This window comes from Coregonus lavaretus, assembly GCF_964263955.1.
Source record: "Coregonus lavaretus genome assembly, contig: HAP1_SCAFFOLD_559, whole genome shotgun sequence".
Lineage (NCBI taxonomy): Eukaryota > Metazoa > Chordata > Actinopteri > Salmoniformes > Salmonidae > Coregonus > Coregonus lavaretus.
In genome coordinates this window covers 250,311-276,801 of record NW_028163104.1, presented here as the reverse complement: position 1 = coordinate 276,801, position 26,491 = coordinate 250,311, and the positions used below count along the sequence as shown (strand labels likewise).

At 45.4% G+C, this 26,491-nt stretch overlaps 1 protein-coding gene across 1 annotated transcript; it reads right to left on the bottom strand.

Moving 5' to 3' along the window:
• Nucleotides 1-90: 90 nt before the first annotated feature.
• On the bottom strand, nt 91-23,285 carry LOC311118476 (NACHT, LRR and PYD domains-containing protein 3-like). Its single transcript, XM_084193268.1, has 11 exons — nt 22,440-23,285; nt 22,047-22,220; nt 18,015-19,800; nt 17,686-17,862; nt 17,075-17,248; nt 16,729-16,896; nt 16,382-16,549; nt 15,758-15,931; nt 13,937-14,110; nt 12,016-12,062; nt 91-883 (listed from the first exon to the last, which is right to left on the bottom strand). Exons 1-11 carry the CDS (start codon nt 22,723-22,725, stop codon nt 342-344), a joined length of 3,870 nt encoding a protein of 1,289 aa, XP_084049394.1. The 5' UTR covers nt 22,726-23,285; the 3' UTR covers nt 91-341.
• Nucleotides 23,286-26,491: the final 3,206 nt, after the last annotated feature.

The window sequence follows — 26,491 nt, the reverse complement described above, 5'->3', positions numbered from 1 at the left end:
AGTTTTTGGTGTTCCTTATCACATGGTCCTGTTTGCCCTGTCTACAACAATGGAGAGGGCTGTGTAGGTTTCTGACAGAGAGGTTTTCCACCAAAACACTACATTTAATTAACAGCCCATTCTTCTTTCATAGGATAAAAAAAGCAAACATCTTTAATGTGTTTTAAAACAACAGCTTTATTTGTCTTTATGTGACTCAATCTGAACCAGGAACGTCCCATTCAGTGGAACCGAATTCAAACAGAAGCTAGGTTGTCACATCAACAATTTGACAAAATAAACATTCTACAAAACATCATTATTTACAAACATCAGTCAATAACAACAAGATCCCAGCTTTCCTAATGAAAAGGTTTTACCTGACACAGGGACACTGAGGAGTCTGTCCAAACCCAAAACCCTGGGTAGAGGGGCTCAGTGAATGTGGTGTGGAATGTGTACAGGTGGGTCAGTGTGTCAGAGGAGACTCTGTAGAAGGACAGAGTGCCGGCTGGCCAGTCCAGATACACTCCTACTCTGTTGGAGTGGGGGGATGGAACAGGTATGTTAGTTTCCTTGTTATTGTGCCAGGCAGAGTAACTGTTATTAGAGGTCCATAGAGTCCAAGACATGTTATTGGCTCCCAGCACACAGTCATTACTGTATCCTCTCCTGCTGATTCCTTTATATGCCACTCCTATACGACCCCTCCCACTCCACTCTACCTCCCAGTAACAGCGCCCAGTCAGACCCTCTCTACACAGAATCTGGTCCCAGTAGTTAAATCTCTCTGGGTGATCAGGATACATCTGATCCTCTTTCCCCCCAGTCACCTTCCTGTTCTCCTCAGACAGAGAGAGGTATCTGTATGCTGTGTTTGGGTCCAGTGTGACATCACAGGCATCTGATAGGGAAGACCAATATTAGAAATCATCATCATTCACATCAGAATGTTAATCATCAAGGCCTTTTATGAAGACCGAATGATGTAATGTAATTATTACAATCTTACAGACAAACTGCTTTTTCTAGTCTCTTGTATTTTTGGGATTATAATTTATGTACATTTTACATTTACATTTAGTCATTTACAGTTAGTGAATACATATATATATTTATAAATAAAAAATATATATTTTTGACTTTTTTATATATTTATTTTTCATTATTATTTATTTATTTATTATTTATATATATATTTTAATACATTTTATTTATTTATTTTTAACAAAAAATATTTTTTTTTTTTTTTTTTTTTCATACTGGCCCCCCGTGGGAAACGAACCCACAACCCTGGCGTTGCAAACACCATGCTCTATCAACTGAGCTACATCCCTGCCGGCCATTCCCTCCCCTACCCTGGACGACGCTGGGCCAATTGTGCGCCGCCCATGAGTCTCCCGGTCGCGGCCGGCTGCGACAGAGCCTGGATTCGAACCAGGATCTCTAGTACCGATGCCACATAGGCCGTTGTCAACCAGAAAAGTAGGTTTTTGGCGATAGTTCCTCTTTAATACAGTTATCAGACTGCCATCAATATGTTCTGTTATTGTCTTTTAATCTCAAGTCTGATGATTTTGTGACCAGGGGAGGCTGGTGAGGGGAGGACGGCTCATAATAATGGCTGGAACGGAGCGAATGGAATGGCATCAAACACATGGAAACCATGGAAACCATGTGTTGTGTTTGATGTCTTTGATACCATACCACTTTTCCCGCTCCAGCCGTCCTCCCCAATTTAGGTGTCACCAACCTCCTGTGGTATGACTGGGGAGATGGAGATGGTATTGATCACAATTCACATCCCGGATGATTATCCAGACCTTTTATAAACTGGATTGATACATTGGCTGTGTTTACACAGACACCCTAAGAACCCAAATCTGATTCTCTTTTTTTTACGACTGTCCACACACAGTTTTACATGTGACCCATATCAGATTTGCGCATCCCATAACTGATTTAACTTGCCAATGAACACAATATATAATATCTATGGAATTTTAACAGTAATATGGCTAACCAGAATAAAAAAACCTGGTATGGTTCTTCTTCTTTGAGATTGATCAAGGTTCTAAAAAGAACCATAAAAAGGGTTCTATATAGCACCAAAAAGGGTCATTACATTTAAGTCATTTAGCAGACGCTCTTATCCAGAGCGACTTACAAATTAACCATAGTGGTAGCCTTTTTTTTATATAACCTTTTTTGAATGGTTCTTTATAGAACCTTATGAAAGGGTTCTTTATAGCACCATACAGGTTCATAGCCGCGGGAAGATGTTTTGAGTTGAGGGTGCTGAACGGTGGGGGGAGGGGGAGGGGGAGGGGGGGGTATATTTAGCAGAATATGTTTTAATACCACACAAATGGCCAAATGCAAGCGACTGTGCAACTCGCTATTCAGGTAGGATGCAATTTTGGAACTTAATGTATTAACAAAAATCGTATTTATAATCGTTTGTTTTATCATTATTATAATAATGATATATCATTGTTATTATTATAGTCCTATTTTATGAGTTCCTGATCGTATTTTCCCTGTAAACAATGGCTTGATTTCTTTTGATATTACGTTAATAAAGTTTAGAAACTTTTGTGAAGTTGTGGTGTGGCTATTGGTCTATTATACTGCAGGACTATGATATGAAGGCAGTGGGCACCGGCGCTCCAACTGACTCTGACTGTTCAACAGGACTATGATATGAAGGCAGTGGGCACCGGCGCTCCAACTGACTCTGACTGTTCAACAGGACTATGATATGAAGGCAGTGGGCACCGGCGCTCCAACTGACTCTGACTGTTCAACAGGACTATGATATGAAGGCAGTGGGCACCGGCGCTCCAACTGACTCTGACAGTTCAACAGGACTATGATATGAAGGCAGTGGGCCCCGGCGCTCCAACTGACTCTGACAGTTCAACAGGACTATGATATGAAGGCAGTGGGCCCCGGCGCTCCAACTGACTCTGACTGTTCAACAGGACTATGATATGAAGGCAGTGGGCACCGGCGCTCCAACTGACTCTGACTGTTCAACAGGACTATGATATGAAGGCAGTGGGCACCGGCGCTCCAACTGACTCTGACTGTTCAACAGGACTATGATATGAAGGCAGTGGGCACCGGCGCTCCAACTGACTCTGACTGTTCAACAGGACTATGATATGAAGGCAGTGGGCACCGGCGCTCCAACTGACTCTGACTGTTCAACAGGACTATGATATGAAGGCAGTGGGCACCGGCGCTCCAACTGACTCTGACTGTTCAACAGGACTATGATATGAAGGCAGTGGGCACCGGCGCTCCAACTGACTCTGACAGTTCAACAGGACTATGATATGAAGGCAGTGGGCACCGGCGCTCCAACTGACTCTGACTGTTCAACAGGACTATGATATGAAGGCAGTGGGCACCGGCGCTCCAACTGACTCTGACAGTTCAACAGGACTATGATATGTGATATGAAGGCAGTGGGCCCCGGCGCTCCAACTGACTCTGACTGTTCAACAGGACTATGATATGAAGGCAGTGGGCCCCGGCGCTCCAACTGACTCTGACAGTTCAACAGGACTATGATATGAAGGCAGTGGGCCCCGGCGCTCCAACTGACTCTGACAGTTCAACAGGACTATGATATGTGATATGAAGGCAGTGGGCCCCGGCGCTCCAACTGACTCTGACTGTTCAACAGGACTATGATATGAAGGCAGTGGGCCCCGGCGCTCCAACTGACTCTGACAGTTCAACAGGACTATGATATGTGATATGAAGGCAGTGGGCCCCGGCGCTCCAACTGACTCTGACTGTTCAACAGGACTATGATATGAAGGCAGTGGGCCCCGGCGCTCCAACTGACTCTGACTGTTCAACAGGACTATGATATGAAGGCAGTGGGCACCGGCGCTCCAACTGACTCTGACAGTTCAACAGGACTATGATATGAAGGCAGTGGGCCCCGGCGCTCCAACTGACTCTGACTGTTCAACAGGACTATGATATGAAGGCAGTGGGCACCGGCGCTCCAACTGACTCTGACTGTTCAACAGGACTATGATATGAAGGCAGTGGGCACCGGCGCTCCAACTGACTCTGACTGTTCAACAGGACTATGATATGAAGGCAGTGGGCACCGGCGCTCCAACTGACTCTGACTGTTCAACAGGACTATGATATGAAGGCAGTGGGCACCGGCGCTCCAACTGACTCTGACTGTTCAACAGGACTATGATATGAAGGCAGTGGGCACCGGCGCTCCAACTGACTCTGACTGTTCAACAGGACTATGATATGAAGGCAGTGGGCCCCGGCGCTCCAACTGACTCTGACTGTTCAACAGGACTATGATATGAAGGCAGTGGGCCCCGGCGCTCCAACTGACTCTGACTGTTCAACAGGACTATGATATGAAGGCAGTGGGCCCCGGCGCTCCAACTGACTCTGACTGTTCAACAGGACTATGATATGAAGGCAGTGGGCCCCGGCGCTCCAACTGACTCTGACTGTTCAACAGGACTATGATATGAAGGCAGTGGGCACCGGCGCTCCAACTGACTCTGACTGTTCAACAGGACTATGATATGAAGGCAGTGGGCACCGGCGCTCCAACTGACTCTGACTGTTCAACAGGACTATGATATGAAGGCAGTGGGCCCCGGCGCTCCAACTGACTCTGACTGTTCAACAGGACTATGATATGAAGGCAGTGGGCCCCGGCGCTCCAACTGACTCTGACTGTTCAACAGGACTATGATATGAAGGCAGTGGGCCCCGGCGCTCCAACTGACTCTGACTGTTCAACAGGACTATGATATGAAGGCAGTGGGCCCCGGCGCTCCAACTGACTCTGACTGTTCAACAGGACTATGATATGAAGGCAGTGGGCACCGGCGCTCCAACTGACTCTGACTGTTCAACAGGACTATGATATGAAGGCAGTGGGCACCGGCGCTCCAACTGACTCTGACTGTTCAACAGGACTATGATATGAAGGCAGTGGGCACCGGCGCTCCAACTGACTCTGACAGTTCAACAGGACTATGATATGAAGGCAGTGGGCACCGGCGCTCCAACTGACTCTGACTGTTCAACAGGACTATGATATGAAGGCAGTGGGCACCGGCGCTCCAACTGACTCTGACTGTTCAACAGGACTATGATATGAAGGCAGTGGGCCCCGGCGCTCCAACTGACTCTGACTGTTCAACAGGACTATGATATGAAGGCAGTGGGCACCGGCGCTCCAACTGACTCTGACTGTTCAACAGGACTATGATATGAAGGCAGTGGGCACCGGCGCTCCAACTGACTCTGACTGTTCAACAGGACTATGATATGAAGGCAGTGGGCCCCGGCGCTCCAACTGACTCTGACTGTTCAACAGGACTATGATATGAAGGCAGTGGGCCCCGGCGCTCCAACTGACTCTGACTGTTCAACAGGACTATGATATGAAGGCAGTGGGCCCCGGCGCTCCAACTGACTCTGACTGTTCAACAGGACTATGATATGAAGGCAGTGGGCACCGGCGCTCCAACTGACTCTGACAGTTCAACAGGACTATGATATGAAGGCAGTGGGCACCGGCGCTCCAACTGACTCTGACTGTTCAACAGGACTATGATATGAAGGCAGTGGGCCCCGGCGCTCCAACTGACTCTGACTGTTCAACAGGACTATGATATGAAGGCAGTGGGCCCCGGCGCTCCAACTGACTCTGACTGTTCAACAGGACTATGATATGAAGGCAGTGGGCACCGGCGCTCCAACTGACTCTGACTGTTCAACAGGACTATGATATGAAGGCAGTGGGCACCGGCGCTCCAACTGACTCTGACTGTTCAACAGGACTATGATATGAAGGCAGTGGGCACCGGCGCTCCAACTGACTCTGACTGTTCAACAGGACTATGATATGAAGGCAGTGGGCACCGGCGCTCCAACTGACTCTGACTGTTCAACAGGACTATGATATGAAGGCAGTGGGCACCGGCGCTCCAACTGACTCTGACTGTTCAACAGGACTATGATATGAAGGCAGTGGGCACCGGCGCTCCAACTGACTCTGACTGTTCAACAGGACTATGATATGAAGGCAGTGGGCCCCGGCGCTCCAACTGACTCTGACTGTTCAACAGGACTATGATATGAAGGCAGTGGGCACCGGCGCTCCAACTGACTCTGACTGTTCAACAGGACTATGATATGAAGGCAGTGGGCACCGGCGCTCCAACTGACTCTGACTGTTCAACAGGACTATGATATGAAGGCAGTGGGCACCGGCGCTCCAACTGACTCTGACTGTTCAACAGGACTATGATATGAAGGCAGTGGGCACCGGCGCTCCAACTGACTCTGACTGTTCAACAGGACTATGATATGAAGGCAGTGGGCCCCGGCGCTCCAACTGACTCTGACTGTTCAACAGGACTATGATATGAAGGCAGTGGGCCCCGGCGCTCCAACTGACTCTGACTGTTCAACAGGACTATGATATGAAGGCAGTGGGCCCCGGCGCTCCAACTGACTCTGACTGTTCAACAGGACTATGATATGAAGGCAGTGGGCCCCGGCGCTCCAACTGACTCTGACTGTTCAACAGGACTATGATATGAAGGCAGTGGGCACCGGCGCTCCAACTGACTCTGACTGTTCAACAGGACTATGATATGAAGGCAGTGGGCACCGGCGCTCCAACTGACTCTGACTGTTCAACAGGACTATGATATGAAGGCAGTGGGCACCGGCGCTCCAACTGACTCTGACTGTTCAACAGGACTATGATATGAAGGCAGTGGGCACCGGCGCTCCAACTGACTCTGACTGTTCAACAGGACTATGATATGAAGGCAGTGGGCCCCGGCGCTCCAACTGACTCTGACTGTTCAACAGGACTATGATATGAAGGCAGTGGGCACCGGCGCTCCAACTGACTCTGACTGTTCAACAGGACTATGATATGAAGGCAGTGGGCACCGGCGCTCCAACTGACTCTGACTGTTCAACAGGACTATGATATGAAGGCAGTGGGCACCGGCGCTCCAACTGACTCTGACTGTTCAACAGGACTATGGTATGAAGGCAGTGGGCACCGGCGCTCCAACTGACTCTGACAGTTGAACTTGAGGTGAGGAAGTGTTTTAGGCCTAACAGAGTTACTCCTATAATCTAACAATATAATGCTTATCTTTATATACAAAAATCTGGATAGAAAATGAACGAATTAGCCTCCTTCTGTACGCCTTTATCTGTAGACGCAGCAGCCATCTGACATGAAGAATGTCGGTGTTGTAGCATGCCGCCAGCATATCTCTCTCTCTGGGGCTATACCTAAGCTTCTCTTCCTTTATATTTTTTTATATTCATATCATACAGTGGACTCCTAAACCTATAGGCCTATGCATGCAACGCCCTGATGCATTTAGTGCTCAAATCTCCAACAGCTGAACCGTGAGGTGAACAATTATTGTTTTAGGAAAGTAAAAACCAATAAAACTATTGACTATAACGTTTAGAATATGCTACACATCAATTGAAAACACAAGGAATAGTGTTTTTGTAATTTGCTATAAGCTGTCTTTAAGGGCATGTAAATGTGGCTCATTTGGCCAATATCCCTCATTTACTGACGGCACTGGCTGTGTGGGTGGACGCCCTAATTTATTCATCCAATGGGAGGGGAGATAGTAGACAGTGGGAGGGGGAGCCTATTATCTCCCCTCCCACCATCTACTATCTCCCCTCCCACCGTCTACTATCTCCCCCCTCCCACCGTCTACTATCTCCCCCCCACCGTCTACTATCTCCCCCCCACTGTCTACCAACCCCCCCCACCGTCTACTATCCCCCCCCCCCACTGTCTACCAACCCCCCCCCACCGTCTACTAGCTCCCCCCTCCCACCGTCTACTAGCTCCCCCCTCCCACCGTCTACTATCTCCCCCTCCCACCGTCTACTAGCTCCCCCTCCCACCGTCTACTATCTCCCCCTCCCACTGTCTACTATCTCCCCCCTCCCACCGTCTACTATCTCCCCCTCCCACTGTCTACTATCTCCCCCCTCCCACTGTCTACTAGCTCCCCTCCCACTGTCTACTATCTCCCCCCTCCCACTGTCTACTAGCTCCCCCCTCCCACCGTCTACTAGCTCCCCCCTCCCACCGTCTACTATCTCCCCCTCCCACCGTCTACTAGCTCCCCCTCCCACCGTCTACTATCTCCCCCCTCCCACCGTCTACTATCTCCCCCTCCCACCGTCTACTATCTCCCCCCTCCCACCGTCTACTATCTCCCCCTCCCACTGTCTACTATCTCCCCCCTCCCACTGTCTACTAGCTCCCCTCCCACTGTCTACTATCTCCCCCCTCCCACTGTCTACTAGCTCCCCCCTCCCACCGTCTACTAGCTCCCCCCTCCCACCGTCTACTATCTCCCCCTCCCACCGTCTACTAGCTCCCCCTCCCACCGTCTACTATCTCCCCCCTCCCACCGTCTACTATCTCCCCCTCCCACTGTCTACTATCTCCCCCCTCCCACCGTCTACTATCTCCCCCTCCCACTGTCTACTATCTCCCCCCTCCCACTGTCTACTAGCTCCCCTCCCACTGTCTACTATCTCCCCCCTCCCACTGTCTACTAGCTCCCCCCTCCCACCGTCTACTAGCTCCCCCCTCCCACCGTCTACTATCTCCCCCTCCCACCGTCTACTAGCTCCCCCTCCCACCGTCTACTATCTCCCCCCTCCCACCGTCTACTATCTCCCCCTCCCACTGTCTACTATCTCCCCCTCCCACTGTCTACTATCTCCCCTCCCACTGTCTACTATCTCCCCCCTCCCACTGTTTACTAGCTCCCCTCCCACTGTCTACTAGCTCCCCTCCCTGTCTACTAGCTCCCCTCCCTGTCTACTATCTCCCCTCCCTGTCTACTATCTCCCCTCCCACTGTCTACTAGCTCCCCTCCCTGTCTACTATCTCCCCTCCCACTGTCTACTATCTCCCCTCCCACTGTCTACTAGCTCCCCTCCCACTGTCTACTATCTCCCCTCCCACTGTTTACTAGCTCCCCTCCCACTGTCTACTAGCTCCCCTCCCTGTCTACTATCTCCCCTCCCACTGTCTACTATCTCCCCTCCCACTGTCTACTATCTCCCCCTCCCACTGTCTACTATCTCCCATCCCACTGTCTACTATCTCCCCTCCCACTGTCTACTATCTCCCCTCCCACTGTCTACTATCTCCCCTCCCACTGTCTACTATCTCCCCTCCCACTGTCTACTATCTCCCCCCTCCCACTGTCTACTATCTCCCCCCTCCCACTGTCTAATATCTCCCCTCCCACTGTCTACTATCTCCCCTCCCACTGTCTACTATCTCCCCTCCCACTGTCTACTATCTCCCCTCCCACTGTCTACTATCTCCCCTCCCACTGTCTACTAGCTCCCCTCCCACTGTCTACTATCTCCCCTCCCACTGTCTACTATCTCCCCTCCCTGTCTACTATCTCCCCTCCCTGTCTACTATCTCCCCTCCCTGTCTACTATCTCCCCTCCCACTGTCTACTATCTCCCCTCCCACTGTCTACTAACTCCCCTCCCACTGTCTACTAGCTCCCCTCCCACTGTCTACTAGCTCCCCTCCCACTGTCTACTAGCTCCCCTCCCTGTCTACTATCTCCCCTCCCACTGTCTACTATCTCCCCTCCCACTGTCTACTATCTCCCCTCCCACTGTCTACTAACTCCCCTCCCACTGTCTACTAGCTCCCCTCCCACTGTCTACTAGCTCCCCTCCCACTGTCTACTAGCTCCCCTCCCACTGTCTACTATCTCCCCTCCCTGTCTACTATCTCCCCTCCCACTGTCTACTAGCTCCCCTCCCACTGTCTACTAGCTCCCCATCCCACTGTCTACTATCTCCCCCATCCCACTGTCTACTATCTCCCCCATCCCACTGTCTACTATCTCCCCCATCCCACTGTCTACTATCTCCCCTCCCACTGTCTACTATCTCCCCTCCCACTGTCTACTATCTCCCCTCCCACTGTCTACTATCTCCCCTCCCACTGTCTACTAGCTCCCCTCCCACTGTCTACTAGCTCCCCTCCCACTGTCTACTATCTCCCCTCCCACTGTCTACTATCTCCCCTCCCACTGTTTACTAGCTCCCCTCCCACTGTCTACTAGCTCCCCTCCCTGTCTACTATCTCCCCTCCCACTGTCTACTATCTCCCCTCCCTGTCTACTATCTCCCCTCCCACTGTCTACTAGCTCCCCTCCCACTGTCTACTAGCTCCCCTCCCACTGTCTACTAGCTCCCCTCCCACTGTTTACTAGCTCCCCTCCCACTGTCTACTATCTCCCCTCCCACTGTCTACTATCTCCCCTCCCACTGTTTACTAGCTCCCCTCCCACTGTTTACTAGCTCCCCTCCCACTGTCTACTAGCTCCCCTCCCTGTCTACTATCTCCCCTCCCACTGTCTACTATCTCCCCTCCCACTGTCTACTATCTCCCCTCCCACTGTCTACTAGCTCCCCTCCCACTGTCTACTAGCTCCCACTGTCTACTAGCTCCCCTCCCACTGTCTACTATCTCCCCTCCCACTGTCTACTATCTCCCCTCCCACTGTTTACTAGCTCCCCTCCCACTGTTTACTAGCTCCCCTCCCACTGTCTACTAGCTCCCCTCCCTGTCTACTATCTCCCCTCCCACTGTCTACTAGCTCCCCTCCCTGTCTACTATCTCCCCTCCCACTGTCTACTATCTCCCCTCCCACTGTCTACTAGCTCCCCCCTCCCACTGTCTACTAGCTCCCCCCTCCCACTGTCTACTATCTCCCCTCCCACTGTCTACTATCTCCCCCCTCCCACTGTCTACTATCTCCCCCTCCCACTGTCTACTAGCTCCCCTCCCACTGTCTACTATCTCCCCTCCCACTGTCTACTAGCTCCCCTCCCACTGTTTACTAGCTCCCCTCCCTGTCTACTATCTCCCCTCCCACTGTCTACTAGCTCCCCCCTCCCACTGTCTACTATCTCCCCTCCCACTGTCTACTATCTCCCCCCTCCCACTGTCTACTATCTCCCCCCTCCCACTGTCTACTATCTCCCCTCCCACTGTCTACTATCTCCCCTCCCACTGTCTACTAACTCCCCTCCCACTGTCTACTAGCTCCCCTCCCACTGTCTACTAGCTCCCCTCCCACTGTCTACTAGCTCCCCTCCCACTGTCTACTAGCTCCCCTCCCTGTCTACTATCTCCCCTCCCTGTCTACTATCTCCCCTCCCTGTCTACTATCTCCCCTCCCACTGTCTACTAGCTCCCCTCCCTGTCTACTATCTCCCCTCCCACTGTCTACTATCTCCCCTCCCACTGTCTACTATCTCCCCTCCCACTGTCTACTAGCTCCCCTCCCACTGTCTACTAGCTCCCCTCCCACTGTCTACTATCTCCCCTCCCACTGTCTACTAGCTCCCCTCCCTGTCTACTATCTCCCCTCCCACTGTCTACTATCTCCCCTCCCACTGTCTACTATCTCCCCTCCCACTGTCTACTATCTCCCCTCCCACTGTCTACTATCTCCCCTCCCACTGTCTACTATCTCCCCTCCCACTGTCTACTAGCTCCCCCCTCCCACTGTCTACTATCTCCCCTCCCACTGTCTACTATCTCCCCTCCCACTGTCTACTATCTCCCCTCCCACTGTCTACTATCTCCCCTCCCACTGTCTACTATCTCCCCCCTCCCACTGTCTACTATCTCCCCTCCCACTGTCTACTAGCTCCCCTCCCACTGTCTACTAGCTCCCCTCCCACTGTCTACTATCTCCCCTCCCACTGTCTACTAGCTCCCCTCCCACTGTCTACTAGCTCCCCTCCCACTGTCTACTATCTCCCCTCCCACTGTCTACTATCTCCCCTCCCACTGTCTACTAGCTCCCCTCCCACTATAAATCAGACCGTCCTGAACTAAAATCAATTCAATATCAACTTTGAAGATATATGAAGTATAGGTTATTCTTCCCAGCAGCCAATACTCACATTTTTTCAGCCCTGGTATGATTCTGCACTTTTCACCATTTTCAATGCTGAAGGAGAATCAAATAGACAGTAAAACACAGACACACACATACATACACACACACACACACACACGTAATACACACACACACACACACACACACGTAATAGACACACACAAATAAATACACTACCAGTCAAAAGTTTGGACACACCTACTCATTCAAGGGTTTTTCTTTATTTTTACATAGTAGAATAATAGTGAAGACATCAAAACTATGAAATTACACATATGGAATCATGTAGTAACCAAATTTTTTTTAAATATATTTTATATTTCAGATTCTTCAAATAGCCACCCTCTCAACCAATTTCATGAGGTAGTCACCTGGAATGCATTTTAATTAACAGGTGTGCCTTCTTAAAAGTTAATTTGTGGAATTTCTTTCTTAATGTGTTTGAGCCAATCAGTTGTGTTGTGACAAGGTAGGGGGGGTATACAGAAGATAGCCCTATTTGGTAAAAGACCAAGTCCATATTATAGCAAGAACAGCTCAAATAAGCAAAGAGAAACGACAGTCCATCATTACTTTAAGACATGAAGGTCAGTCAATAAGGAACATTTCAAGAACTTTGAAAGTTTCTTCAAGTGCAGTCGCAAAAACCATCAAGCGCTATGATGAAACTGGCTCTCATGAGGACCGCCACAGGAATGGAAGACCCAGAGTTACCTCTGCTGCAGAGGATAAGTTCATTAGAGTTACCAGCCTCAGAAATTGCAGCCCAAATAAATGCTTCACAGAGTTCAAGTCACAGACACATCTCAACATCAACTGTTCAGAGGGGACTGTGTGAATCAGGCCTTCATGGTCGAATTCCTGGAAAGAAACCACTACTAAAGGACACCAATAAGAAGAAGAGACTTGCTTGGGCCAAGAAACAAGAGCAATGGACATTAGACCGGTGGAAATTTGTCCTTTGGTCTGGAGTCCAAATTTGAGATTTTTGGTTCCAACCGCCGTGTCTTTGTGAGACGCGGTGTGGGTGAACGGATGATCTCCGCATGTGTAGTTCCCACCGTAAAGCATGGAGGAGGAGGTGTTATGGTGCTTTGCTGGTGACACTGTCTGTGATTTATTTAGAATTCAAGGCACACTTAACCAGCATGGCTACCACAGCATTCTGCAGTGATATGCCATCCCATCTGGTTTGGGCTTAGTGGGACTATAATTGGTTTTTTTAACAGGACAATGACCCAACACACCTCCAGGCTGTGTAAGGGCTATTTGACCAAGAAGAAGAGTAATGGAGTGCTGCATCAGATGACCTGGCCTCCACAATCCCCCGACCTCAACCCAATTGAGATGGTTTGGGATGAATCGGACGGCAGACTGAAGGAAAAGTAGCCAACAAGTGCTCAGCACTGGGAATTCCTGTAAGACTGTTGGAAAAGCATTCCAGGTGAACCTGGTTGAGAGAACGCCAAGAGTGTGAAAAGCTGTCATCATGAATAATCTCAAATATAAAATATATTTTGATTTGTTTAACACTTATTTGGTTACTACATGATTCCATATGTGTTATTTCATAGTTTGATGTCTTCACTATTGTTCTACAATGTAGAAAATAGTAAAAAATTAAGAAAAACCCTTGAATGAGTAGATGTGTCCAAACTTTTGACTGATAGTGTATGTACATTACGGACATTCAGATTCTGTGTGACAAAGAAAGCGCTCCAGACTGGTACATGTCCTAACTTAACTGTCCTAACTTAACTGTCCTAACTTAACTGTCCTAACTTAACTGTCCTAACTTAACTGTTATCTTACTGGTTATCAGTTAAATGGACGTTTTGGCCCACAATAAATCATATCATTTTACACAACAAAATGGTCTATGTTACATAACACACATTAGTGATTGACATAAGTTATCAATTTACTCAAGGTTCCCCAGTCTCCAGTGTGGATCTTCCAGTCCAGCAGAGAGCAGTCTGACTCCTGAGTCTCCTGGGTGATTGTAGCTCAGGTCCAGCTCTCTCAGGTGTGAGGGGTTTGACTTCAGAGCTGAGACCAGAGAAGCACAGCCTTCCTCTGTGACTAGACAGCCTGACAGCCTGCAAAGAGTCAAATCATATTAAAACCACACTGCTATTCTTTGGTGGGGAAAATAGTGGCAATATATTTTTCAACATATTCAGATATATCAGTGTCCTGAAACCTGACATATCTATTCATAAATGAATGTATCATTATTAGAAATGACATTATCAAAGTATTGCCTGCAGATAGAAAAATGTACAGTACACATATTTGAGTAGACTGACCAGAGTAGTTTAAAAAGCAGTATCAGTCAAAAGACAGACAGTGAGGTATCAGATTTAGATTGTATTGAGTATACAGTCCACACCATATCTAGTTTGACAGTGAAGCTAACATTTTAAATGTGGCTCTATACTCCAGCATTTTGGATTTGGACAAAATAAAGTATTGAGAAACTTTTGTTATTGACCAAATACTTATTTTCCACCATCATTTGCAAATAAATTCATAAAAAATCCTACAATGTGATTTTCTGGATTTTTTCCCCTCATTTTTTTCTGTCATAGTTGAGGTGTACCTATGATGAAAATTACAGGCCTCTCTCATCTTTTTAAGTGGGAGAGCTTGCACAATTGGTGGCTGACTAAATACTTTTTTCCCCCACTGTAATTAGTTAAATAAAGTCCCCCTGTGTGCAATCTAAGTGTCACATGATCTGTCACATGATCTCAGTATATATACACCTGTTCTAAAAGGCCCCAGAGTCTGCAACACCACTAAGCAACGGGCACCACCAAGCAAGCGGCACCATGAAGACCAAGGAGCTCTCCAAACAGATCAGGGACAAAGTTGTGGAGAAGTACAGATCAGGGTTGGGTTATAAAAAAATATCACCATATTCCATTATTAAAAAATGGAAAGAATATGGCACCACAACAAACCTGCCAAGAGAGGGCTGCCCACAAAAACTCATGGACCAGGCAAGGAGGGCATTAATCAGAGAGGCAACAAAGAGACCAAAGATAACCCTGAAGGAGCTGCAAAGCTTCACAGTAGAGATTGGAGTATCTGTCCATAGGACCACTTTAAGCCGTACACTCCACAGAGCTGGGCTTTACGGAAGAGTGGCCAGAAAAAAGCCATTGCTTAAAGAAAAAAATAAGCAAACACGTTTGGTGTTCGTCGAAAGGCATGTGGGAGACTCCCCAAACATATGGAAGAAGGTACTCTGGTCAGATGAGACAAAAATTGAGCTTTTTGGTCATCAAGGAAAACGTTATGTCTGGCGCAAACCCAACACCTCTCATCACCCCGAGAACGCCATCCTGCTGTGGGGATGTTTTTCATCGGCATGGACTGGGAAACTGGTCAGAATTGAAGGAATGATGGATGGCGCTAAATACAGGGAAATTCTTGAGGGAAACCTGTTTCAGTGTTCCAGAGATTTGAGACTGGGACGGAGGTTCACCTTCCAGCAGGACAATGACCCTAAGCATACTGCTAAAGCAACACTCGAGTGGTTTAAGGGGAAACATTTAAATGTCTTGGAATGGTCTAGTCAAAGCCCAGACCTCATTCCAATTGAGAATCTGTGGTATGACTTAAAGATTGCTGTACACCTGTATTGCTGTATTGTACCAAACACATAGGTTGAGACTGTCCATTATAAAACATGTGGTTCTAATAAACTATCACTTGTTGAACTAATACAGACTACTAACCTCAGTGTCTCCAGTTTACAGTGTGGATTCCCCAGTCCAGCAGAGAGCAGCTCCACTCCTGAATCCTTCAGGTCATTGTCACTCAGGTCCAACTCTCTCAGGTGGGAGGGGTTTAACCTCATTGCTGCTACCAGAGAAGCACAGCCTTCCTCTGTGACCAGACAGCCTGACAGCCTGCATAGAGATTACATTTGAAGGGTTCAAGTGGGGCCTCCTTGATGATCACGCTTCTAACAAGTCCTCTGTAGCTCAATTGGTAGAGAATGGCGCTTGTAACGCCAAGGTAGTGGGTTCCATCCCCGGGACCATCCACACGTAAAAATGTATGCACACATGACTGTAAGTCGCATTGGATAAAAGCGTCTGCTAAATGGCATATTATATTATTAGAAGTCTCATTCCAGTTCACAGAACCTCAAGTTTAAAACCCAACCACAATGTATACTGTATATGGTCAGTCTAATCACATACGGTATGGTGAGTAAAATGAAAGATTACCAGCCGGATTTTAATTGGGTAGCTTGGAAACAGTGAAAGTTAAGTTAAATGGAAACTAAGAAGATTAGGAGAACATTGATCTCTGTAGACATGTGGATTGAAGACAAAACACAAAGATTTACTGACCTCAGAGTCTCCAGTTTACAGTGTGGATTCCCCAGTCCAGCAGAGAGCAGCTTCACGCCTGAATCCTTCAGGTTGTTGTCACTCAGGTCCAACTCTCTCAGGTGGGAGGGGTTGGGATTTGAGGCCAGAAATTCACAGCTTTTCTCTGTGAGGTTACATCCTCTAACTCTACATGAACACCAAAAAGACTAAATGATCAGCATGTCACATAAATATACTATACATATACAAGTTGAAGTTTGGGAACAATGACATTGAATTTCAGCTGACACCAAACACATTAGTTTGATACTGTCCGCTATAAACATATGGTTCTAATGAACTATCACAAGTACAGGAATACTGACCTCAGTGTCTCCAGTTTACAGTGGGGATTCCCCAGTCCAGCAGAGAGCAGCTTCACTCCTGAATCCTGCAGGTTGTTTTCACTCACATCCAGCTCTTTCAGGTTTGAGGAGTTGAGATTTGAAGCAAAAAATTCACAACTTTTCTCTGTGATGTTGCATCTAAGAAGCCTATTTGAAAAGTAAAAAGACGAAATGATCAGCGTGTCGCATAAAGATGCTGTACCATTAGAAGTATGGGACCCATGACATTTCATTTCAAATCAGCTGATACCAAACACATCAGGCTGATATTGTCTACTATAAACATATGGTTCTAATGAACTATCACAAGTACAGGAATACTGACCTCAGTGTCTTCAGTTCATAGTGTGGATTCCCCAGTCCAGCAGAGAGCAGCTTCACTCCTGAATCCTGCAGGTCATTGTCACTCAGGTCCAACTCTCTCAGGTGGGAGGGGTTTAACCTCATTGCTGAGACCAGAGAAGCACAGCCTTCCTCTGTGACCTGACAGCCTGACAGCCTGCAGAGAGATTAGATTTGAAGGGTTCAAGGGAGCCGATTGGATGATCACACTTCTAACAAGTCTCATTCCAACTGACAGAACATCAAGTTTAAAACCCAACCATCATGTCAACTGTATACGGTCAGTTTAATCACATACTGTACTGTATTGTATGGTGAGTTCGATTTTCATTTACAAACAGGATTTTAATTGGTTAGCTTGGGAACAGTGAAAGTTCAGTTTAATGGAAACTAAGAACATCAGGAGAACAGGACCTCTGTAGCTCAGCTGGTAGAGCACGGCGCTTGTAACGCCAAGGTAGTGGGTTCGATCCCCGGGACCACCCAAATGTATGCACGCATGACTGTAAGTCGCTTTGGATAAAAGTGTCTGCTAAATGGCATATTATTAACTCTGAACTTTGGATTAATGACAAAACAATAAGATTTACTGACCTCAGAGTCTCCAGTTTACACTGTGGATTCTCCAGTCCAGCAGAGAGCAGCTTTACTCCTGAATCCTGCAGGTCATTGTTACTCAGGTCCAGCTCTCTCAGGTGTTGTTTAAAGGTTGTGTAAAGAGCTGAGGCCAAGGCTTCACAGCATTTCACAGTGAGGTTACACCCACTAAGCCTTTGAAAAGTAAAACACAATGAACATGAATTTAGACAACTGTGTGTACTGTGTACATGTACAGAACATTTGAGAATCACCAATGAGTAAGTAATATGCTCATGTGTATCTGTGTATTCTGACTGATGATTATATTAAAAACCCATATTTACAGAGCGGTTTTGGAGGCTTTGACCACTGGCAGCAGCCTCAGAAGACCTTCCTCTGATCTGGAGTATTTCTTCAGGTCAAACACATCCAGCTCCTTTTCTGAAGTCAGCAACACAAAGACCAGAGCTGACCACTGTGCAGGTGACAGGTTGGTTTTGGACAGATTTCCTGAATTCAGGTATCTTTGGATCTCCTCCACTAGAGAATTATCATTCAGTTCATTCAGACAGTGGAACAGATTGATGCACCTCTCTGGAGAGGGATTCTTCCTGATCTTCTCCTTGATGTACTTGACTGTTTCCTCATTGTCCTCTAATCTTCTTGTTCTTTCGTTCAGTAGGCCTCGTAAGAGAATCTGATTGGACTCCAGTGAGAGGCCCAGAAGGAAACGGAGGAACAAGTCCAGGTGTCCATTCTTACTCTGTAAGGCCTTGTCCACTGCACGCTTGTGGACTTCAATTGTAGATATTGTCCTGAACTGCGTGAGAAGCCTTCGGGGGGTTGACAGTGTCTTAGACAATAGATTTAGATTTCTGTTGTTGAATGAGAGAAAGACGTATACAGCAGCAAGAAACTCCTGTATGCTGAGATGCACAAAGCAGTACACCTTCTCCTTGGAAATCCTAGTCTCCTGTCTAAAGATCTGTGTGCACACTCCTGAGTACACTGAGGCTTCAGTGACATCAATGCTACACTCTTTCAGGTCTGACTCGTAGAAGATCAGGTTGCCATTTTGAAGCTGTTGAAAAGCCAGCTTACCCATTTTCATGATAATCTTTTTATTCCAGTGTGACGCTGCATTTCCATGATACTTCCTATTCTTCTGTTTGGACTGAAATACAAAGAATTGTGAGTACATCTCAGTCAGGTTCTTGGGTATCTCTCCTGTCTTCTTTCCAGACAACAGGTCTTCAAGAATTGTGGCAGAAATCCAACAGAAGACTGGAATGTGGCACATGATGTGGAGGCTCCTTGACGTCTTTATGTGAGTGATTATTTTGCTGGCCACGTCCTCATCATCACTGAATCTCTTCCTGAAATACTCCTCCTTCTGTGGATCGTTAAACCCTCGTACCTCTGTCACCTGGTCAACACATTCAGGAGGGATCTGATTGGCTGCTGCAGGTCGGGAGGTTATCCAGAGGAGAGCAGAGGGAAGCAGCTTCCTGTGGATGAGGTTTGTCAGCAGCACGTCCACTGAGGTTGACTTTGTTACATCACGGCAACTCTTGTTATTTTCAAAGTCTAGGGGCAGTCGGCACTCATCCAGACCATCAAAGACAAACAGAAATTTGAAATTGTCATTCTTGAAAATTCCTGATTCTTTCACGCCTACAAAAAAATGATCTACAATGCCAACGAAGCTATGCTGTTCCTTTTTCATTAAATTCAGCTCTGGAAAAGGGAGTGGGAAAATGAAATGAATATCTTGATTTGCGTTTCCTCTAGCCCAGTCCAGAATGAACTTCTGCACAGAGACTGTTTTTCCAATGCCAGCGACTCCCTTTGTCAGCACAGTTCTGATACGTTTGCCTCGTCCAGTTGAGGGTTTAAAGATGTCATTGCATTTGATTGATGTCTCTGGTCTTGCTGGTCTCCTGGTTGTTGTCTCAATATGCCTCACCTCATGTCCAGTTATGACCTCTCCTCTTCCACCCTCTGTGATGTAGAGCTCTGTGTAGATCTCATTTAGATGTACTGAATTTCCTGCCTCAGGTATCCCCTCAAATATATTTGTGTAGGCATCTTTCAGGTAAGACTTGAGTTTCCAATGGTATGCAGACCCATCTATATATCCAAACAACAGTTAATTTAGTAAATGTTCATACACATTAAGAAAAGAGGGTTCCTCAAGGGTTCTCTGGGACATACCCCTTCCTCTTTCTCTAAGCAGAGGTTGGTGTTGAGAAAGAAGCTGTTGAGGAAACATCTAATTCTTCTGTTCCAGTTCAGAGTCCCTCTGCAGATCCCTCCAACAACATTTAGACTGGAGATCCTGGTGTTACCCCTACACTTCCTGGTTTTTAAAGACTGTAAAAAATGGTCATGTTTAATCAACATTTTAATATTCACTAAACCTTGGTTCAATGTGGAACCATAATGACGCAAAGAACCCATTGCAGTTCAGAAAAGGGTTCTTCCCTTTTTTTTAGTGATAATAAAAATGTAGGGGCGGTGGCTCATTAGAATATTTTTGTGGCGTGGTTTGCGCACAGCTCTTTTTGTGCAACCGTGAGAGTGTAATTCCAGTTGATCTAATCAGTTGTGTTATGCCATTCCATGTTAAATATGACTATGGCCAGTGACGGTGTCTTGTGAAAACCTCACATTTACAATGAAGTCATTTAGCAGACACTCTCATCCAGAGCGACTTACAGTTAGTGAGGTCATACATTTCCAGACTTATTAGTTTTGTTAGTTTTTTTTGTCACATATGGCCTTGTGTCAACTGACAACGGTTGATTAAGTCGGTGGTTCTCAATGTTCTCCTCAGGGACCCCCAGCTGTTCCAGAGGTACCACACCTGATTTAACCAATTAACACAATAATTACATCTATGGAATTAACCAGATGTAATATGGCTACCCAGAATAAAAAGCCCTGTATGGTTCTTCAAAGGGGTTTACAAAGAACCTTTGAGATTGAGGAAGGTTCTTTATAGTACCGTTCTCCATAAAGGTTCTATAAAAAAAACATAAAAGGGTTTTATAGAGCCCCAAAAAGGGTTCTAACCATAGAAACCTTTATTAATGGTTATTTATAGAATCTTAGGAAAGGGCTCTTTATAGCACCCTAAAGGTTCCATTTGGAACCTTATGAGCATGGTTCTTTATAGAACCTTCAAAAAAAGGTTCTAAATAGCACCAAAAAGGGATCCGCTATGGCCACGAACCAAATAACCCTTATTTGGCACTGTATAGAATCATTCTTTTTTGTGAATGGTTTAGTGAATATTAAAATGTTGATTAAGCATTACCATCTTTTGTAGACTTTAAAACAGGAAGTGTAGGGGCAACACCAGGGTCTTCAGTCTCAATGTTGTTGGAGGGATCTGCAGAGGGACTCTGAACTAGAACAGAGGAAGTAGATGTTTCCTCAGCAGCTTCTTTCTCAACATCAACCTCTGCTAAGAGAAGGGGTATGTATGTACATAGATGGGGTGGGGGGGGGGGGGGTATGTACAGTATGCAACACTAATATTACCATCCTCCCATGTCCTCTCTACCAGCTGTTCTGTTGGATATCAAGTTGGCAAGCATGTGTTCTCTGGCTACTCAACATCAATAAACAATAGAGGAACTATCTACAGTATATTACCTGTTGTTGAGCTAGGAAGTTTCCCTACAGTATATTACCTGTTGTTGAGCTAGGAAGTTTCCCTACAGTATATTACCTGTTGTTGAGCTAGGAAGTTTCCCTACAGTATATTACCTGTTGTTGAGCTAGGAAGTTTCCCTACAGTATATTACCTGTTGTTGAGCTAGGAAGTTTCCCTACTAGGAAGTTTCCCTACAGTATATTACCTGTTGTTGAGCTAGGAAGTTTCCCTGCAGTATATTACCTGTTGTTGAAATAGGAGGTTTCCCTACCGTATATTACCTGTTGTTGAGCCTGGAAGTTTCCCTACAGTATATTACCTGTTGTTGAGCTAGGAAGTTTCCCTACTAGGAAGTTTCCCTACAGTATATTACCTGTTGTTGAGCTAGGAAGTTTCCCTACAGTATATTACCTGTTGTTGAGCTAGGAAGTTTCCCTGCAGTATATTACCTATTGTTGAGCTAGGAGGTTTCCCTGCAGTATATTACCTATTGTTGAGCTAGGAAGTTTCCCTGCAGTATATTACCTGTTGTTGAGCTAGGAAGTTTCCCTGCAGTATATTACCTATTGTTGAGCTAGGAAGTTTCCCTGCAGTATATTACCTATTGTTGAGCTAGGAAGTTTCCCTGCAGTATATTACCTGTTGTTGAGCTAGGAAGTTTCCCTGCAGTATATTACCTGTTGTTGAGCTAGGAGGTTTCCCTACAGTATATTACCTGTTGTTGAGCCTGGAGGTTTCCACTCCTGTGTAGTCTGGTGGTATGGTTGGTTGGTGTCAGGGTAGACCCTTGGTGTTGAGGTGCTTGTGTTCAGGCTGTGTGTGGGTGGTGTGTCTGCTGATACTGCTGCTGACGCTTGGGGCTGATCAGGACCCGTCCCAGACTGCGGACCTAGGCACAGCAACACACATCAGTCTAATGAGGTAGTCATGGAAATACAGAACTAAGTTGTCCTCAAAAGAAGGGGGTGGTGTTAGGGTGATAAAATACATATTCCTCCCAGAAACAGCTTGATAGGACTTTCAACAATAAAACATTTCACATTTATAATGATGAACTTCCTGTGCACAATTTTTTTTACACATCATGCACATATCAATTGTGAATTACCTATTTCATAGTCAGTCTTTAACTTCTCTGCAAGATTGTTGTGGTTAATCCTCCTCAGTATCTCCAGTGAGATCTTCAGTGTGTCCACATAACCGTAGGTCTCTGTCATCTTATCCACTGTGTCCTCTCTGTCAGTTTTCTCTAACTGACTCTTTGAAATGGGATATAAGCCCATCTGAGATATAAATCCGTCATGTTGCTTCAGGTACCATTTAAATGTCTTCAACTCATCATCAGCCAGCTGATTCAGAGTAGCCAGAAGCAGCTCTGGTACAGATGAGGCCATTGTAGATCATCAGACACTACGAAACAAAATAGCAGATAACATGTTGACAAGACCCCCAAAACAAAGTCGTCTAGGGAGATTGAGATCTCTCAAGAGATCTCTCCTGTCTTCAATCACCTGTTAAAATGTTGGGGAGGTTGTTTTTTCAAGTGAGGCAGGTAGTGTATGTGTAAAATAGGGATAAACACCGGGAACCGGGATCCAGTTCTGTAGCATGATGTGAACGCTATGTCTTCTGCTTAATCGTGTTGTCCTAGCGACGTGTCTGCCTGTCTGGTGTCACACTTCAGTCACCATCTTATTAGCTACAACAGATCTCAATCTTAAAATAGATTGTGCACAGAAACAGTTCAACTTTCTGCACTGCTTCCACACCCAAATAAGGAAGAATAAGAGGAACTGTACGTTTTTTTCTTCGAGGGAAAAACACGCGGTGAACAAACACAAGGACCAACACGTGAATTCTCTAACTTCCCTTATTTCCTTGTCTATAAATCAGTGTATTCTGTTTCATTGTCTCAAGATGTACATTTCTTAGATCCAACCAGGGTGGTATTCAATAGGAGGAACCAAACGTCCTACAGGTCACCCTTCAACAGCACACAGCTGTGTTGTCTCAAAATGGATCCCTTTCTTCTTTTATGTACAGCTGAGAAAAAAAACAATTTACAACTGTTAGCAGGAGGAGGTGGAGCCAAGACTTTGCACTAGCACTGATTCAGACTATTGGATACAACAGACCTCTCTGAATCTTAAAATCTATTCTGCAGTTGAACTATCTGCACTGCTTCCACACCTAAATAAAGAACAAGGACAGGAATGTTTTTGTTGTTGTTGCAAACTGTGGAAAAATAAACATGTTATGTAACAACAAGGACCAGCACATTAACTCTACAATTCCCCATTCTTCCTCTTTTCAAACAGGCCAAAGCGGGGAGGGACAGCCTGCACTTGTTTTAGTTTTCCGTTGCAAAATGTTTTTCTATGTAGGCACTAATGTGTATGACCCAGCTCTCACTTAAAGGGCAACTCCATCACTTTTCAACCTCATTTTCACTATCTCCAACACAATACCAGTGTCTACATAAGTGAAAACGTTTTGTAGGAAAAAAATATAAAGTTAAAAAAGTTATATCTGATGACATCTTCAAAAGTTTAAATAGTTGTAAAAAAAAAAAAATCCTTGCAGGTTTAGATTATTATTCATATATATATTATTATTTTATCCTACCCTGTGATGTCAGAGAGAAGCATTTTTTAGGACCTTTCTTCTTATCTTTCTAACCACAGATCATAGAAATGAGCCGTTTTCACATACCGTAAAACTTCAATTAATAGCCCAGGCTTTTATTTGCACTGGACACAACAGGCAGTTATTAGAGACAGGCTTCTATTTGAGCCAGGCATCTATTTCCTTAATGCACACAGCTTTTGCTCATTTGCATAGTTAATTGTTTAATTCCAGCATTCACTTCCAACATTTTAATACATTTCTTGATTTCCGGCACTAATGTGTTATCATTTACACACTGTTTCACGTTTCTTTAGTATGCCTCGAAAAAATACAATAAAAATAATAATCTCCTCTTTGACTGTGTATTTTCGGCAGTTCTTACTTCCGCCACTAGAGGGCCGATTTCTTGGGGTCTGTACTCCCGAAGTTGTTGACTGTTTTTGTGCTTGCCATTTAGCTAGCAGTTGTCAGCTGTTAGCAGCCAATGGCTAGCAGGTTCTTACTGGCGATAAAAATGGATGATTGCCATAATTTTGAGTCATTACTGAATTATTTAATTTAACAAATCAAACATTAAACCTTGTAAACAAGTCATGGTAATTCATGGTAACGTTGTAAACAATTCATTTAGACCGGGCGTTTATTTGAAACAGGCGTTTATTTGCTGAAATGTGTGCCTTTGCCCAGCTATTAAAAGCTACAGTCATTGATTAAAAGGGACAGGTGGCTATTTGAGACTGGGAGTTGAATTGAAGTTTTACGGTATGTAGACAATATGAGGTTGAAAAGTGGTGGAATTGCCCTTTAAAGATACACTGCTGCTCAGCCTGAAAGAGAACAACAGTTATCTGGAAATGGAGCTTTACAACAAGAAACTTTACTTTAGTCCTTCACTGTCTAATAAGTCTCAGAATGAACACTTAAACTAGTTATTTGAATCGGTTTAGCTGATTGACTGTCCACACTGTTTAAAGATGATGAAGGAATATGTTGATTAACTGTCCACACTGTTTAAAGATGATGAAGGAATATGTTGATTAACTGTCCACACTGTTTAAAGATGAAGTAATATGTTGATTAACTGTCCACACTGTTTAAAGATGAAGTAATATGTTGATTAACTGTCCACACTGTTTAAAGATGAAGTAATATATTGATTAACTGTCCACACTGTTTAAATATTAAGTAATATGTTGATTAAATGTTCACACACTGTTTAAAGATGAAGTAATATGTTGATTAAATGTTCACACACTGTTTAAAGATGAAGTAATATGTTGATTAAATGTTCACACACTGTTTAAAGATGAAGTAATATGTTGATTAAATGTTCACACACTGTTTAAAGATGAAGTAATATGTTGATTAAATGTTCACACACTGTTTAAAGATGAAGTAATATGTTGCAAAACTGATCATTGCAACAACAACAAAAATCGAGCACACACGATTTTACCTCTGCACATTTATTGTCAACGTTTCGGTACAATACTTTCTTTTCTAGTCTTGCCCTAAACTGCAAGATGACAATAACTGCAGATAAAACGATTTCTTCTTATTTTTTATGTAATGATCAGTATTGCAACATATTACTTCCTCATCTTTAAATAGTGTGTGGACAGTTCAATGACAATAACCTTGATGACAATAAATGTTCAAAGGTAAAATCGTGTATGTGGGAGTTATAAAAAAAAAATATATATATTATTCTACAATGTCGATTTTGGTGCAGTAACTCCAAGCCCCACTAATGACAATGGCATCGTCTTAACCTTTCCTCATGAATGTCTTCTCATGTCCTACTATAGCCGCCCACCTGTCTTCTCTCACCTGGGGCTTTGAAATATCAATAAATATCGGTGAATAAATATACACTGAACAAAAATATAAACGCAATATGTAAAGTGGTGGTCCCATGTTTCATGAGCTGAAATAAAAGATCCCAGAAATGTTCCATGCACACAAAAAGCTTATTTCTATCAAATCCCTGTTAGTGAGCATTTCTCCTTTGCCAAGATAATCCATCCACCTGACAGGTGTGGCATATCAAGAAGCTGATTAAACAGCATGATCATTACACAGGTTCACCTTGTGCTGGGGACCACAAAAGGCCACTCTAAAATGTGGAGTTTTGTCACACAACACAATGCCACAGATGTCTCAAGTTTTGAGGGAGCGACAACCGAAGAACTTCTGCACAAACTGTCAGAAACCGTATTGGGGAAGCTAAAGCTAATCTGCGTCCTCACCAGGGTCTTGACCTGACTGCAGTTCGCCGTCGTAACCGACTTCAGAGGGCAAATACTCACCTTCAATGGCCACTGGCACACTGGAGAAGTGTGCTCTTCACAGATGAATCCCGGTTTCAACTGTACCGGGCAGAAGGCAGACAGCGTGTATGGCGTCGTTTTACATTTTAGCCATTTAGCAGACGCTCTTATCCAGAGCGACTTACAGGAGCAATTAGAGTTACAGTTGAAGTCGGAAGTTTACATACACCTTAGACAAATACATTTAAACTCAGTTTTTTAT

Excerpts from the sequence above, each read along its gene's own strand:
- LOC311118476 (XM_084193268.1), bottom strand. The coding sequence starts at position 22,725 with ATGGCCTCATCTGTACCAGAGCTGCTTCTGGCTACTCTGAATCAGCTG. Across the intron at positions 17,249-17,685 it reads TGTAAACTGGAGACTCTGAG|GCTGTCAGGCTGTCAGGTCA; the intron begins GTCAGTAAATCT and ends ATCTCTCTGCAG. Across the intron at positions 12,063-13,936 it reads TGGAGACTGGGGAACCTTGA|CATTGAAAATGGTGAAAAGT; the intron begins GTAAATTGATAA and ends ATTCTCCTTCAG.